Genomic DNA, 18,025 nt, shown 5'->3' with positions numbered 1-18,025 from the left:
GAGGTAGTACAAGAGGGTTACATTACGTTGCAGAATCACAATTAGGGTTTGGTAGTGGAAGTGAGCGTACGTTGAATTACAGTGGATACTAGCCTTCAAATGGAAATATTATAGAGATAATATTATATTTGCGTCATTCTATTGAAATTCTCGTATCTTATTGTACTAGAAACGTCATTGCGACAGTCGTTATCGCATAACGCTTGGCTTTTATTTTGGTTTATCAAACATCCGTTATGAATCACTTCCGGTTTGGTGTTGAAGTCAAGAGAGGAGAGCCAACAAGATGGCAAAGACGTATGATTACTTATTTAAACTATTATTAATTGGTGATTCAGGTGTTGGGAAGACGTGTGTATTATTTAGATTTTCTGAAGATGCATTCAATACTACGTTTATTTCTACGATAGGTACGTCAATGGAAACTTTTTATCATTATTTGTTTTTGTAATTTATTGGTTTATTAAGGTTTTGGATATATTCTCAAAAGTACTGTGTCACCCTCTGAAATAGACGGTAATACTATAATATTAACGTATGGTTAAAACATGTATGTAATGCACGAGCTTCTTTGTCACACATTTACATTGTACTATCTTTAATTAATATCGTCGTGCTTCAAAGGTCAAGTAGAGTGCACAAGGCCTACCGATAGTTAATTTTGTATTAACCGATGTTTCAAATGTTACAGGAATTGACTTTAAAATTAGGACGATCGAACTAGATGGGAAGAAAATTAAACTTCAAATTTGGTAAGTTCGAACCATGATTTGTCATAAATATCTTATATGTAAACATCCGAACCCCTAGAAACGTTGTAACAATGAACTTCATAACTAAAAACCATATTTCCTCAAAATATCTCCTCAGAGGTGGTTAAATGTGTAACTGCCTCGCCGACACTGGTTTAATATTTTTATTCATAATATTGTCGAATTGTCACAGTCGTGTAAATTACCTATTTCCTGCCTTGGGTTCATCAATTTAATATGAAATTATAATTTTGCGAAACAAGGCAATGGATATTGTGAACAAATTGCAATGTAATCAGCCAGCGATTAAAATTGCTATTTCGAATTAAAACATCTCTGGTTTTGTACTTGACGTTAAAAAGTGTTTTTATTGAAAGTTTTTAACTAAATGGCCTTCATTTATATCTATAATGAGTAATGGCTCATTCTTTCACTGCTATGGGAAATAGGACACAATGCCTTGTTTTATTATAATTTTTATTTAATTTTCCCTGCTAATATTAATTGTCACCAATTTGAAAACTGCGTTTTATGAATAATTGTATTGCTTACAGTTCGTTAATTAACCAAGAAGTGTTTGTACCGTATGATTTCACGCAAATGTAAATATGTTGACATAATTGACGTTGGGCAACTAACTAGTCAACGTTGTTGCTGCTGGCTACGCGAAAATAACCACCAGTTGAATGTCTCTCACAATTTTATAAGGAAGCGATATCAGGGTTTTACTGTTTTTACGTTAACTAAATCTTGAGGGATATATTTTGGATGTATTTTATTCCTGCATTATATTGGGGAATGTAAGCTACTAATTTATAATGCAAATAGTGTATCGGACTGGGGCAAATTGCATATAGTCGTTTCAAGCCATAACTCAACAACTTTTGATGTGAAATCTTCCGATTTCTTTCTTTCTTTCTTAGTAGTTCTACTCACATTATAGTTAACTATAATGCTTGCATACATTACCACTTTGCTCCCATTGTCCTATTTTTTTTTACAAACTCCAACATTATTCTATATGACCTCTTAAACCCTATTCTCCATCTTGAATTTTTTCCATCAACTTCCCGTGTCTTCCTTGTCCTTCCTCTATGTGTAATTTGTTTATTCCATGATATACAATTCCCTCCACAAATAGTGCTTGGCTAGATGAGTATTTTGTTATGTTCATGTTTTATCACATGTTTTATTCATCAGTTTTTACTGTAACCTATCCATTTTTAAACAGGGATACAGCTGGTCAGGAGCGGTTTAGGACGATCACAACTGCATATTATCGAGGTGCCATGGGTATAATGCTGGTTTATGATGTAACAAATGAAAAATCGTTTGAGAATATTAAGAATTGGATTAGAAATATAGAGGAGAATGCTGCATCTGATGTTGAGAAGATGTTATTGGGAAACAAATGTGAACTGCATGAAAAGAGACAGGTTGGTATTGCTAAATGTTGTGCTTGAGTTCTTCTCAATTCCGATTAAAAATTGCATGGAAAAATTTCTCAGCATGAGGTTCACTGTTTGTCTACGATTCTTCATTCCAGCTGCTAGTTTTTCAAAGATGTTAAATTTGAATTTGCTAGCATAAATAATTTGATAAAAACTTTCTTTCTGATATCTCTTTAGAGTTGTAGGGAATGTAAAGTGTGGTATGTTAAAAAGTGAACACTGTGTATGCCTGAAATTCATGTAATATCAAAGAAAATACCCGAGGACAATTGACTACATATTGGTTGCAATTTCGACCATTAAATGTTATAATCATAGTTATCCCATGGAAACCAGTTAAGTTCTGAATGATCAGGTAGCCCTAGGCCCTCGAAACTAATTTTACTGTAAAACCGTTCTGTGGTGTTCGATAAAATTATTTGAGTGTAGTAGTTCTTCTACCAGGTTTAATCTGCATCAAAGATATAAGTTTTTTTATGTATTGTAAAAATACCATCATTATATGCTGTAATAACATTTAACCAATTAGTTCTTCAATTTGCCTTCAAAAACTAACCCTTACCAATGTTGGTTTTATTCAATTTTTCAAACTGGCAAAAATACACACAACAATCCCTAATCACTACAATATATTTTGCTTCTCTGTAAAATACAAAACCATAAACACAGTAATCAACCCGAAGGTCGGTTTGGTAGGTGATGGTGGAGTTCACCCCAGTACTAAGCCCTATATGGTGTGTGAAATTCACTCATCAGGGTAGGGGGGCCAGTTCCTTTCCCTGTGCCGATTATGGTATCCCGGGAAGATCTGGTATCCGAAAACCACATAGCTTGGGTGGAGCTTCAGGTGCCTAGAGACTTGCCCGGGAATTGAACCCAAGACCCTCCAGTTAGTAGTGCAATGCTCTACCCCTGGACTTCCGTGACCCACATGTAAAATATAAGAAATTTTAAATAAATTTAGTATGAAGGAAATGTAGAAATATGAAATATTTTGAACCAAAGTAGTTGTGTTGAAACAGATTTGTTAAGGCCTTAAATGAAGAGGGCCATGTATTTTGAGAAATGGATTCCAATGAATGCATACCTTCCTGAAATGCCTATGTAAAATGCTCAAATCTCACCACCATTATCTTAAGTCAAATGTCAGAATCAGGCCTGCAGGAAATTAAACTTTTTTATCTTTAAATGTCTCATCTGGATGATGCTGTAGGGATCAAAACCAGTCAACAATAATAAATTCTTTCCTGTGGAATGTGAAGTCTTTGACTCTTTCTTCATGCTTTACAAATGGATTTCCACAAAGTATCGGCTTGAGGCCGATACTTTGTGGAAATCATCTCAAATTTTATCTTCTCTATTTTCATTTAAAGATAATTGAATTTATGGGCCTTGATCATAAGTGGATCCCTAACTGCTGTCCATGAATGTCCTCTTCATCCTCAGTTACATTTTTTAGTATTCCACTGTAGAGATGCTAATTTTTGAAATGCTATTCTTTTCATTTTGTTTAAAATTCTGCTCATTACCACTTGTGTTCATGGAGGAAAAAAGTGTAAATGTCAATGCTCCTTAGGTAATGGTAAAAGGTATCGGTATAATCAAGGTCTTTCAAGTAAAACACCAGTTAATGTAGTTGGAAGTCCACTTAGTGGACAATCGTTCTGTTAATTCATTGATATTGGACAGAAAATTGTGCCACATTCATGGCCTGTCCAATAGGAATGAGAAGTTATTTTATATTATAGAGCCACTATTGATATATGAATAATAATATTAATGCTAATCATTGCCTGATAATGCTAGCTATTCTACACAAATAGCTGTATTGTTCATAAATTATCTTATAAATTGATGTAAATTACTGAACATGTCATTGCATAGGACTGAGCTTGTGGGAGTGGAGGGATGTGGTTAAGTCTAATGGGCAATGTGTATTGTTTTCAAGGAATGAAGGCATTGGCTCATATTTGGCTCTAGAAACCCCATTTTCAGTTAAGTCATGTGATTCTTTGGGAACAAAAACTTCCATGGAAGCCATAGGCATCACAGAGAAAGGAATGATGGTGTGAATTTCCTACACAAAAGGGTAGTTGATTTAGTGTAGGTTTCGGGAACCAACATTTTATCAGTGTATCCAAAGGATAATCTGATCTGGCGCAGGAGGCATTCAGTGGAAGGCAGCAGCATTTAGTTCCCTCATTTTACTTGACTCTTCCTTTGGAAAAGACTTAAGTCACTAGAGGTTGGTTTTTACTATGCATCATTGAGTATATGAATACCAAAATATAGTTCTTGAGTCATTTCTTAGCAATATTTTCAAAAATATATAAATTCCCATGGGTCTTCCACTGCATCAAGGTATCTGATTTCTGGCTGATGTTTCAATGTGTGGTTCGGACTTTGTCTTCAGGGCATGACACAGAGACAGACAACCCAAGTGCCATGTCTTAGTTTTGGTTGCTTTGTCCACATGATGACCTCAGGTCAGTTACCTCATGATTGTTCAGAAAGAAGGAACGATTTCAGAGTGCCTCCTTAACTATTTGTTAGCCAAAGCTTGTCTTGTCCTCTCAATGGTGTGTTGGGACACCAGATGAATGGACCTTAGTAAGACTTGGATGGCTTCTTTATCAAAGCATCAGAAAAGGTCCTAGAATGCATTACAGGAGGTAACTTAAACTTGCCCTTCTGTGCCAACCAATCGCAAGGCACCTGGCTTGAGCCTCATGTACATGCACAGCCAAAAACAAGCTACTGTTGAATTTTTTGTTACTACTCAAATTTAGCCCCATTTTGAAGAGGAGTCCTAAGGAAAGTGCTGATATTACAGCAGGGTTCAGGGTCATGTTGAGTTTGTTTCATTGTTGCTTCATATATTATTATTGGTACAATAATGACAGTCAGAAAATAAACATTGAGCTGACTTGAAAAGACAGCAATCAATGATGTGTGTTGAAAGACAGTGTCTATCCCTTAAGACAATATCTGAGTTGAGCATTAGACAAATGGAGACCTTGATCTGGTGGAGGACCCACAAGGAATTAACACAGTTAATGCATTTAGAAAATAATAGATTTTGTTGTCCTTCACTTAACCATGTGTTCCTGCTGTCTCAGTAAACATTTGGGAATAATAGTTGAATGTGGACTCTGTTTATGAAATGTTTTACTCATTTAGCTGCATGATCACTCCCAACAGTAGAGGGAGGTTTCCATTGGTAATGGATGGCCGAATTTCCATTGCTAAGTTTATTCCCTGAAGTTTGCTTTGAAATTATTTAATATTCAATGTTGAAGTCCAGAAACTCCATTTTTACAGTAGCCTTGATGACTTCATGAATAGAAATTTGTAACCAATTAATGGATTTTCTTAAACACTCAAGGGTTCATTGCTAGCCTTTGTTTTAGGTTTTTTATAAGTTTTCCATTTTCTCTGGAAATGACTAGTGACCTTATTACAAATGTGTCGAGCCAGTGTGAGAATAAGAGTTTAGAGCTGTTGTAGTAAAACATTATTAAATGGTATCTGGTGTTGTTGAAGACTGCATCTCTTTTAGCAGTTCAAAAAATGTTACTTTCTCGGTCTTTTTGTAATAATTTATTAGTCAATGTTAGTATGTACTTTTTTCTCTGATTCTCAGAATGTAATTATACTCACTATCGTTTATGTGCAATATATTTGTAGGTTTTCAAAGAGAGAGGAGAACAATTAGCAATAGAATATGGAATTAAGTTTATGGAGACATCAGCCAAGGCCTCAATCAATGTAGAAGAAGCGTTTTTCACTCTTGCACGTGACATTAAGACTAAAATGGAAAAGAAATTGGTAAGTGTTGCTTTTATTTTATTTATACCTGATAAATACCTTAAAATTAGCTAGATATATTTGGAATTTGATGTTTGGGGCTATGATGGGAAATTATTTCAATTTTTTAATCATACTCTCCTCTGAAGTTGAGAGTTAAGTAGGACATAAAATCTTATGACACCACTGTGATAAGTTCCTCAAAACTCAATTATTATTACATAATTTATGTTTAGTAGATTCTTAGTCCAATTAGCTTTTCAAACATGCTGGAACTGCAGGGTCATTTATGTAACAAGCCATAGTCCTTGTTTGGAATAATGACCTCATTTTTTGTGTTCCTTTGTTTCATTCATTGTTATATCTCCTTATTTCTTAGCTGTTTGTGACAAAATTACATTTTCACTGAGCAAGTATGTTGTCGAAGGGATACAGAGGTTAAAAAACTCATCTCAACTTCTAATTATGACTTCCTATTATATTGAAATTATAATTAATTTCAGTAGGAATATGTATGTTTTTCTTTTTATAGAATATATTCTTAATTTCGTCAGCTTGTCTATTTAATATTCTCTGTTCAATGTTTGTCTTGTATCATCGTCTTCTGGGTGAAAAATTTTAGAAAAAATACTATGTATATACATACATACCTGTATGTATACATTTCATTATACTGCTATATTTACATATTATTTGATTCAGTCAGAATTGATGTGTATAGACAATTCTAGAAATTCATTTTGAGAATAGAACAAATAATTTTTAATAGGTTGAAAAACTTTTTCTGGAAAGTTAGTACTTTTGTTTCATAATTGATTTAATGGGGAAGTATATTGGATAACCTTAAGCCTATTGCTTTGGACCCATGGGCAGTATTGTGTGCTCCTACAAATGGCTGGTGTACGTCATTGCTGGTCCTTGTATTGTGTCTATGGTAATGGATGGAACATGTACAGGGAATATGTGGGGAACCTAACAAAAAATTAGGATAGTTTGGGGAAATTGTGACGTGCAAGTAGGTTAAAAATAAATTATATCTTTTGCAAGTTAAGCTGCATTCAGAATATGCTGCTGGTATATGTGATACTCATGAAGTTGAATTGATTGCCGAATTAGGCCACATACAGCTCAGAGGAGCTAGATTTATGAACAATCATTGTGAAAAACTCTGTAGCAGAACCACATTTTTAGAGGAACTATATAGGGAAACAGAGCAAAGGTTAAATAAAAGATTAAATCTCTTGCTTAAACGTAAAGGAGGTCTCTTTGGCGATGATGATGAAAATGTGTTATTAGCCCTATCATACCTCTGTAGGAGAGAGTTAATGGTTTCTGGATATAATATATTACATGTTCTTTATCAGTGAGGAACTCGGTAAAATAAGAATGTCATTACATGACTAACCATACAAATAATTATAAGAATGAATTACATCAGGAAATAAATTCTTAAAAAGGACAAAAAAGATAAAAAATTCCCTCTCAAGTGAATATATATATACTCTGGGTTAAAATTCTTTTTGTAAAATATGATTAGCAACAAAGTAAATGGTCTCTTTGGACTTATTCATTGTTTTCAGAATTTTATTTTTTATCTCTAGTAGTGGGTCGTCCTTAATTTTTTTAACTCATGTATAAAATCATGAAATCTCTAGAAATATATTGGCATTGACTTAAGAAATGGTGGCTAGGGAGCCTTTCTCCAAGTTAAAACGTTCACATGACCATTAAATGCAACAGATTTATCGGTCTTCGAAATCTCTTTTAGACGAAACTGGGGTATGTAAATTGGCCTGTAGTTTTGACAGGTATTGATGAAATTTAAACAGTGTTAAATCAATTTATTGTGTAAACCTAGTGTGCTCTGGAAGTCAAACGCATATTTGGCAAAACCTCCTTTGCTGTAATGTTTTTATTAGTATTTATTTGAAATAATCTATTTTCGTATGTGTAAGGAATGTAATCCTGTTCCATTCTGGCCCTGAAGTTGTTCTTATTCTTTACTAATTGTAAAATAGATTTTTAAGTATTAAACTCTTTGTTTATTAAGAGTTATTGTTAATTGCAGGAATTTGGCTGGATGTTTAAAAGCTTGTCTTGATAAGTATATATGTAAGAGAATTGTAAATTTTGTTAGAGAATTACGCAAATCAATCAATATTAAATGTGAAAATTCTGCAGCTTAAAATTGGATCTGCTTTTTTTAAATTTTGATCACCTTTCTTTCATGGTCAAAACAAACCATTCAGTAGAACTTGATTCATCATAGCTGTCTGGTACATTAAACTCTTTCAACTACCACATGTGACATTTTTATGTATAAAAAATTATCGAGGCATGATGGGAAAGTAGTTTAAAGATTTTTTTTGACCCTCAGGTTTCAGGTATTTACAAGTGTGTTCTGAAAAGTTCTTGGTCTGATGATGAAAATGAAAATTTACTACCTTGATCAAAAAGTTCCCGGAATAACCACCGTGTGGCGCTCCCATCGTTCCGATTTGAGTTCTGTTTTTTTTTGTTAAATTGGTACATCTGTTGTTGATATTCCCTTTAAATCTTAGTGTCATAACTTGACATTTGCAAAAGTTACGTAGCCAAGAGTACATCTATCTCTGTGTGTGTTGGCGATTTTTTACAATTGCAGAAATGGATTTAAATTTGCAACAACGAACTTGTATTAAATTTTGCGTAAAAAACGGATTTAGTGGCGCACGGACGTTGGAAATGTTGGAAAAGTGTTTCGGCAACGATTCTCTAAAAAAAACGGTCGTTTACCAGTGGCACGAGCGGTTCAGAAGTGGTCGTGAGTCAATCGAAGATGATGAACGCAGTGGCAGACCATCGACATCGAAAGTCGGTGAAAAAATTGATAAAGTAAAAGAAATGTTGGTCAATAACCGCAAATTAACCATCAGAGAAATAGCGGAGGACTTGAACATTGCCTATGGATCCGCCCAAGACATTGTGGTTAATGATTTGGGTTTCCGTCGTGTAGCAGAGCCAAAAGACCTCAATTTCATGCAAAAAAGAGACCGTGTTGACGTCGCAAAAGACATGATTTGCGAGGCTGAATCCGATCCCACATTCATCAAAAGGATCATTACTGGAGACGAGACGTGGGTTTATGAGTACGACACGCAATCCAGACATCAGGCAAGTGAATGGCGTTCACCAAATGAGCCGAGACCAAAAAAACCACGTCGTTTTCAGTCAAAAAAGAAGGCAATGCTGACGGTTTTCATGGATTACAACGGTGTAGTGCATCATGAATTTTTGCCAGACAGTAAACAAAGAGTATTATTTGGGCGTTATGAGACGTTTGCGTGAAGCAATTCGCCGAAAGAGACCAGAAATGTGGGCAGAAAACTCGTGGATTTTGCACCATGATAACGCACCGTCGCACAGTGCTATCATTATTCGTAATTTTTTGACGAAAAATGCAACAAATACCATCCAACAGCCACCGAATTCACCTGATTTGGCTCCCTGTGACTTCTTTCTGTTCAATCGAGTTAAAAAACCATTACGGGGAACGCGTTTTAGCAGCCGAGAGGAAGTAATGGAAAAATCGCAGGAAGCACTGATGGACATACCGAAAACCGAATATAAAAAATGTTTCGAGGATTGGATCAAGCGCTGGCATAAGTGTGTTGCAGTCGATGGGGATTACTTTGAAGGGGACAATATAGATTTAGATGAATAAACTTGTATTTTTAATTTTCTGAATAAATTCCGGGAAATTTTTGATCAAGGTAGTATGTTTTCAAAAAAGGATAATTTTTCAGCTTATTCACCGTGAATTTTTAATACATTTCATTCAGTGGTGTTTCAGTGCCATTTTCTTATCTCCGTGGTGTTGTCCCAGAAGCACTGCAAAATACTCGCCTATAGCCTTAATCACTTCTTGATTGGGTGAAAAAATTTAGCATTCAGGAAACTTAGGAGTTTTCAGAAGAGGTGGAAGTCCAAGGGAGCCAAATATGAGGAATAGGCTGGATATTCCAGCTCTTCGTAGTGCAAAGCCCTCAATTTTTCCATTGCCAAGACCCTTTTGTGGGCTGATGGCAGATTGTCCTGATGGAAAATGGTTTTTTATATCTGCAAGCTTGATTTGCTATTCCAAATTTTTGCATCCAGTTTCGTGGGAATAGTACTTCCCAGTTGTTGTTTAACCTTCTTCAAGATAGTCAGTCAACAGAATTCCTAAATCCCAAAAATCTGATGCCATGACCTTTCCCAATGATCACCATTTTTGCTTTCCTTGGAGCTGAAGAACCGGCCTCAATCCTCTGCATGGATAGTTGTCTTGATTCTGATGGGTAAAGTGAATCCATGTTTCATCCATTGTCACATACTTGCATAGAAAATCACTTTTTTCATAGAGCATATCACTGTTTGAAAAATGTTGTCCGAATACATTTTTGATCCATAGTGAGCATGCATGACACCCATCTTGTGCAAAGCTTTGTCATGTCCAATTCCTTGTGAAAAATTTAAACCATTCGTTCTTTTGATATCCCTACAGAATTAACAATCTCACTAACCCTTTATTGCCGATCTTCAAGAATTATATTGGGTATTTTAAAATGAATTCCAGTGTGCTTTTTTGATGTCCTTCACATGGATCATCTTGGAGGATTTCATGGCCAAGTTTAATCTCAGCTACCCTTTTCTAAAAGGTGGAAATTGAAGGAGAAGAGTTCACATTAACATTCCGCAAATGATTTCGGTCGGCATTAAACCTTCTTTTACGAAGAATTTTATCACTGGATGGTGCATAATTTTTTCCATATCTAATAACACATGCACAACAACGAATTCAAATGACTGACTCCAACAAACTGCGGAATTGAATGACTTGCAATTTCACACGGCATCTATTAACAGTTGGCAAACATGAGAGAAAAGAGGTCATGTGAGTAGTGATGCTATCTGTGGACTGAGAACTTTTCAAACCACCCTTGTTTAGTTCGTTTTAATGAATGCAAATATTAGAAATTAGCATTTAAAAAATTTCAAATCTTTTAGTGATTTATGGTGATAATTTTCTTTCAGTGTTTGCAATGAGTTGAACTAATGTTATCATTCTTGTCCCCTTTACCCTTTCCTTATTCTTTTTTCTCCTCTCTCTCTCTCTCTCTGTATGCTTCCATGGCTCTGGTGACGGCAGAAGGTAAAAGTCTCTGCTTTCAACTTTTCTTTTTCTGATTTATTTCTTGGTTTCTTTTAAGTTAGAAATGTGTGAACAAGAAAATCAATTTTTTTCATGGTGATTTTTGTTGTCTGTATCATTATTATCCTTACAAAACGTCTATTTTGAATGTTGCATGTGAACCAGTGCATTATTTTTTGATCCATTAATTTGTGTCTACCATATTTTCGGTGCAAAATTAACCCTCTGTGTGTTTTCAAGTGATAACAGTCATATTATTCAGGAAATTGAAAATATGGTTAGCATAAAGGTGTATTCTCTGTGATATAATACTTATTTTGAGCCATATATTTACATTTAGTTCTATATTTATTTAATGTATCAATTTTGCTATAAGCAGAGCCTGAGTTTCGTTGAAATGCATGAGGTTTAGTTTAACTTTTGTGTGACTGTTCAATTTGAAACAGGGATGCCCTTTGTATGCATGTATTTGCTTTTGGGTTCTATTTAAGATTTTGCTGGGATTGTTATTATTAAGTAATCTACGAGTTAAGGTAGGTTTTGAATGAACAACTACCAAATAACTATTTTGTGACTCCCAACAGAACACAATCCAGTAACATACTCTACATCAGGTCCCTCGTCATCTCTGAGTTCTTCCTTCCTTATTTCCAACATCCCTATCCTGTTCCTACCCCTTTCTCACTTGCCTAACATTCTCCCCTCTATTACAGTCTTCGGCAATCTAACTGATACCTTTCTGAGTCACCTGGCATTTTCCATGTATACCTTTGCATTTTGTGATAACTAACCCCTGCCTTCTACAGAACTCAGTTGCTTTTTCCCCGTGGTGTTTCCTTGTTCCTCAATCGTAGTCCCCCACCATATCACTATCCCTTCTGTTGCCTATCGTCACATTCCAATCCCCCATCACTGTCAAATGTATCCCTGCAGGATCACACTCGATTATGCCCACTAACTGATCGCATATCCTACTGACTTCTTCCTCCTTATGATTGCTTGGTGGTATGTACAAGTTCTGTTCAATAAGTATCGCGACTTCGTGTTTTTTCAAAAATTATTTATTTATTCATGAATATCTATTTTGTCCCCTTCAAAGTAATCCCGATTAGATATTATACACTAGTGCAAACATTTCTTCCAATCCTCGAAGCACTTCAAAAAATCATTTTTTGTGATCTTGTTCAGCTCCTCCTTTGATGCAGTCTTTATCTGGTCAATTGTAATGTAGCGTCGTCCTTTCATGGGCCTCTTCAGTTTCGGGAACAAGAAAAAGCCGCTGGAGAATATGGTGGCTGCGGTATCATTAGTGTGTTGTTTTTGGCCAAAAATTTGCACACAAGCAACGATGTGTGAGCAGGGGTGTTGTCATGGTGCAAAAGCCAATTTTTGGTCTTTCACAAATCCGGGCGTTTGTGGTGGATCGCTTCGTGCAAATTGTGCATAACTTGTACATAATATTCCTGATTTACCGTTCTACCCGGTGGCAAGAACTCATGATGCACCACGCCCCTGCAATTGAAGAAAACTGTAAGCAAAATTTTCACATTTGACTGATCTTGGTACGCTTTTTTCGGTGTTGGTGCGTGCTACAGCTTCCATTGAGATGATTTAGTTTCCACGTCATAACCATAAACCATAGCATGATTCGCCACCAGTTATGACCCTGTGGAGCAAATTTGGGTCATCGCGGACAGGGTCCAGCACCTCATTGGCAACGTTAATGCGTTGCTGTTTTTGGTCAAAATTGAGCACAAATTGAGGTATGAATTTCGCGGCGACCCAGGTCATTGGTAAAAATCGAATGGCTCGGGCCAGTCGATATGTTTAGGTCCTCCACAACTTCTCTAGTGGTGATCTGACAATTGGCCATTACTATTTTTTTCACTTCATCAATGTTTATGTCGTTGTCGACGTGCTCAGACACCTGGCATTCTCTTCGTTGTTCACATTTTCTCGGCCCTCTGAGAAGATTTTGTGCATCCGATTAACATCGCTTCGGTCCAGGGTAGCTTCTCCATATGCCCCAGTCAACATTCAGAATTCGACCATGCCCTTAATTTCATTTTTCATACAAAATTTGATACAGATTCTTTTATCCATTTTTTGGAACTGGCAAAAATTGAAGACAAGCCAAAACATGTCCAAACAAAACAGCTGTCAACAATTTACTGAACATTTAAAATGGCTGAACTTTTCGGCATAATTGAGAGACATAAATATCAACATAATGCCACAAAAAAATCAAATGTATGTAACCTGTGAAAATTCAAACTTCGCAATACTATTTGAACAGACCTTATATATCTGGACAATGATAGGTTGTCGGTTCTGCTTTTATCTCTACTCGTAATATTCTATCCGTTGCTTGTTCTATATTGACTATGCTTCTTCCTTCCTCTTTAATCAATAATATGGCAACCCCTTGATGGCTTTTGTCCCAGCTGCTGTATATTCTTCTATAACTATCACTCCAGTAATCCCCGCTATCCTTCCGTCTCACCTTGCATAAACCTAAAATATCTCTATTCCCTCTTTCCATCTTTCGCTTAATATTATCTAATTTTCCTGTCCCCAACTTTGTCCTAACATTTCAGGATATTAAGATTGAATTACCAATTTGTAATATTTGGAAAAGGTGATGTAATTTCACTTGGTTATCTACAATATGGATTTTTTTAAGTAGCAGTGGATAAAAGCAGGCATTCTATTCCCTTAAGTTTATTATTGGATGTCTGGAGTGGTCTTTGACAGATTATTTTCTCTTTGAGGTTTTGAAAGATGTTATTATCTCAGGGATTGCTTATTGTTATCACATTTCGGTTTCATTGTGAATGTCAGGCTTGGCTATTGCATAATTTTTCTGATTTGTCATAAAGAGACATTTTTAATCACTGTATTTCATCATTAAAAGGAATTTATACTGGTTTATTTAATAATGTTGATAATATGTTTATTATTAGAGGGAGTAGTTTTGTTTTTCAGTTTGAAAATGTAACAGTTTTATCTGCTGAAACCTTAAATATGCTTAAATAATCACTTGTGACATTATTATTTTTCACTATTATCAGTTACTTCTTTTTCTAAATTATAAAATATTTTCACAATAGGGTTAGGGAATGTTTTTTAATATTACTAATTAAATGAGTTCACATTTTGTAATTTTCTCTTATTTATGTTTTCTTTATTCGATAGTTATTTTGAATTAATTGTGAAATAATATAAAGTGTTCGATGAGATCCAACATTTAGAGGAAAAAGCAAGTTTTAGAATTTTTATTCCATATTTTCTCTGCCTGTGTTGCATGTTGGTTGCTTCTTGAAAATGATTTTGAAACTACACCAACACTAGCATATCTTTTAATTTATTTACATCAAGTTGATCTACTGATATTTTCATTAAATTGTATGGAAAATGGCTAGAATAAGTTAAGTTCATTCCCCACCTAGAGTTAAGGTGTTCATAATCGTGTCCATTGTTCTCAGTGTTAATAGTCCAATGCCAAAAAGTGCTGTTTTCAGACTAAGGCTAAATAAATAAATACCCAAAAATATAAATAAATGAATGGCCATATTTCTGTGAATCAAGGAGGCTAAAATTTGAAACTAATTAAATTCAATGGGTTTGAGTAATTTTGGTTACTAAATGAATGAAGATGGATTTTAACACTTAATGAAGCAAGCATTGTTTGTGAAAAAATTAAATAATTTTGGGTGCTGGTAATCTTCGAATAGAAATAATTGCATATAGTTCCAAATAATCTCTGCCCTTTCTTAGAAACACTTAAAAAAATCTTTTAATTTAATATTAAGGAAATGAAAAAGTTATCAGTATCTGTTAAAGACTAGGTGTCTCCAGACATGAAAAACACTAGGATTTTCAATCTTCTAGAATACTAGAGAACGCAGAGGAAATTGGTGTGTTGGGTGTTCTAAAAAGATCAGTTTTTGGTTCATTCGATTAGGAAATTATTCAGCTGGTCATTTTGAGATGCATTTCAGAGAAACTGCTGATTTGAATATTTTTTTCAGGGATTTCTGATATTTTTGGAGCCCTTGCCTTGCTTTATCCTCTGTTGGGGGGCACTACGTTGAGATCAGGGGTGGGCTGAATTCCCTCTCTCTCTTGGGGAATATATTTGACTGTGATGCAATTGAAATGAATGTTACATATATCCCTATCATAACTTCCTGCTTTTCTATAGTATTTGGGAAATCTGCTGTACATAGCTTGTGTTGTAGTCTAAAATTCATTGGAATTATGTTCTAATTGGACTTGCTTTTGAAAATTTCAACTTTCTTTGTAGGATAAAATGTTACACAATTATTTTTGTTCGTATTTGAAAATGCCATCACCCTATCCAGAGGTTTTCTAGATCTGCTTCTTATTGACCTTGCCCACAAATTTGGAAGTGTTTAATGCTTTACATGAGCAGCATAGAGCCCAAATGTTTTAATTACTAAATATTTGTAATTATGACAGTTTTTTGTTTAATTTTACCCTGATGTCTGTATATTTGTCTTTTATGGTATATGTAGATGAAATATTTAATTTTCTTTCTAAGCAGTAAAGTTGTCCAGAAATGATTTTCTTTTGCTCTGGGACCATTTTATTTCTCTCGCAAATATTTGCTTCCAATTATTATTTGATCTTTTGAATCCCATATACTGAGAGAAGTTAAAAAAAATATCCGAGTCACTATGAAAATATCTCCTATTAACCTGAGCATGAGTCTGCATAATGGCTATTTTCAAACTAATACATCATTTGCATCTGTACTCTGGTAAAGTGATTGTTTTTTGTGGTAATTGGAAATTATCTAAATATTGTTTATAAAGTACTAATAAATTCATGGTAATTAAACATGTGGCTATAAAGCTGTAATTCTTACAGTTTGTTTTGCAATGAGCTACTTTTCATAAAGTGAATCAATGCAATCTTCTGATGAATTATTGCTGTTCTAAATTGATCTACTTAAAAGGTAGGCATTAATTTGTGAATTGCATTATTTCATTAATGCATCATCACTCATTCTCAATCTTATAGCATTTACCTATGTCTTAAATGCTGAGGCCAAGTAGTAAATCTTTAAAAAATCCATCGGAATTGATGGTATAATTTTAAGATAAATTAGTCATTGCTTAGCCCATTTATTTTTTTAGTATCAAATTCACTTACATTCAGTGAAGGTTCTTTAAATGGAATGTGATGATGCATGTGCATTTCATTTACAGACCCTTGATTGTAATGTACATGCCTGATGTTGGTGCTCAAGATTGTGATAGATTTTCAGCATAAATATAATTTGCCTTGACCATGAATCAATCCTAGATCCTTGATGTTATCACTTAATGCCCAACTATGGTGCTTTTGCAGGAGGCCAGCAACCCAGGAACAAAAGGAGGCTACCAATTAAAAGCTACGGAACCCCAGCGCAAACCTACGAGTTGGTTGGCGAGGTGTTCCCTCCTCTGACAACAGCGTAGGGAGCCTAAAGAACAGGGTACCCTCATTACCCCTGCAAGCATGTTTTTCCATCTCATGCAGTGCATCCCTGCAGCACCCTGCGAAGAAGGGCACAGCACTGGTGGAGGGGGTGATGGGGCCAGCCAGGGGTGGACAGATGGAGGCACTCTGTTATGTGAGATTTGGTGGTGGGTTTTGTGTATTGCAGAGGCTATTGGTCAGTTAGCACAGCTTGGGTCGGGGATGCTTGTGACAGGGGTTGAGAGAAAGGGGATAGAAGTATTGCTTCTGCATTGGGAGCACAAAGGGGTCAACAGGGCCTCTAAAGTTGTTTGCCAAGCTGCTGGGTGCTCGGAGTCATTTGCAGGAGGAGGTAAAGGCTTCTCACTGACTGGGAGCAGCATGTTTCATGGCCTGGGCCGTTTGCCTGTCATCAGCGCCACTGCCCGAGAGCTCCAGTCATCTTGCCCATCTGACCTGTGGTTTGGAGAGTCTTTAGTTTCTCTCTCAGCTTCCCAATGGAAATGGAATGGTCTTGTCTTGATGAAGATGGAGAATCTCTTGTTGGATTGTTTGGTCTGCTCACTCTTGCTCTTTGAAACCAATGGCTTTCTCCACTTGCTGTGTGATGACCAATGGGCCAGGAACTGCAAGCAGTACTCCGTTGATGGAAATTACAGCTGTGATTATGTATGTTGTGGGTGATTGAGTGGCAGTTTTTTCTTTACCAAAAATATTTCTCTTGAAAACTGTGTTCATTTACAAGTGGCTGACACACAAAAAAAAGGCATGATCTTTACACAAACTCTGTGAGGTTTCTGAAGTACGCAGCAGTAGGTGTGGTTTGTTCCTCCGATGATTTTTGAAACGTTAGAATTTCGTTTTGGATTGGGATGAAATCAAAGCTCTTTTTTTTTAAATCTCCAAAGGGAACACCTTTGAGCTGTTTGGCTTCAATTTCAAGGAAGCTTTGTCCCAAATAAACTTGAAACTGCCTCATAATTCTAACATGTTTTACATGCAGCCCTGTGTAAACACCTAGGGTATTTACTGTAACCACCCCTTGTGAAATGACAATGATATTAGTTAATGAGCCACATCTCCTCACGGGAGGTAACAGTTGCACTTAGCAGGGATCACATTGCACTGGCATTTGATCTCAGGAAAGTACCAACTTTAAAATTCGAATTTTGATGGGGAATATGAAAGTGGTTTGTTTTATTGTACATTTTACATTTTTCACATATCTTGTGGTAAGTATTGAATGTAGTGGACAAAAATCATCTCAACTCATTCTGTATCAGGTTATTAAACTTGGCTCATTGTTCATTGAAATAGCAGTGTATTTTTAAATCTTGGTGTGAGGCAGGGCTTGG

General features: G+C 35.6%; 1 protein-coding gene across 2 annotated transcripts; it reads left to right on the top strand.

Annotated features, from left to right (window-relative positions):
- Positions 1-263: 263 nt before the first annotated feature.
- On the top strand, positions 264-16,669 carry Rab8 (RAS oncogene family member Rab8). 2 transcript variants are annotated; one of them, XM_071595797.1, is made up of 6 exons: positions 264-410; positions 692-752; positions 1,984-2,188; positions 5,891-6,031; positions 11,246-11,279; positions 16,560-16,669. In XM_071595797.1, the coding sequence occupies exons 1-6, from the start codon at positions 287-289 to the stop codon at positions 16,667-16,669; spliced, it is 675 nt and encodes a 224-aa protein (XP_071451898.1). In that variant the 5' UTR covers positions 264-286. The 2 variants fall into 2 exon arrangements, with proteins under 2 accessions (XP_071451898.1, XP_071451899.1); XM_071595798.1 differs by lacking the exon at positions 11,246-11,279 and having other exon boundaries at positions 16,560-16,667.
- The last annotated feature ends 1,356 nt before the right edge of the window (positions 16,670-18,025 follow it).

This window comes from Hetaerina americana, unplaced genomic scaffold (assembly GCF_022747635.1).
Source record: "Hetaerina americana unplaced genomic scaffold, ioHetAmer1.1.p SCAF_7, whole genome shotgun sequence".
NCBI lineage: Eukaryota > Metazoa > Arthropoda > Insecta > Odonata > Calopterygidae > Hetaerina > Hetaerina americana.
The sequence above is the reverse complement of the archived record's forward strand: the minus strand, read 5'-3'. Positions and strand labels throughout refer to the sequence as shown.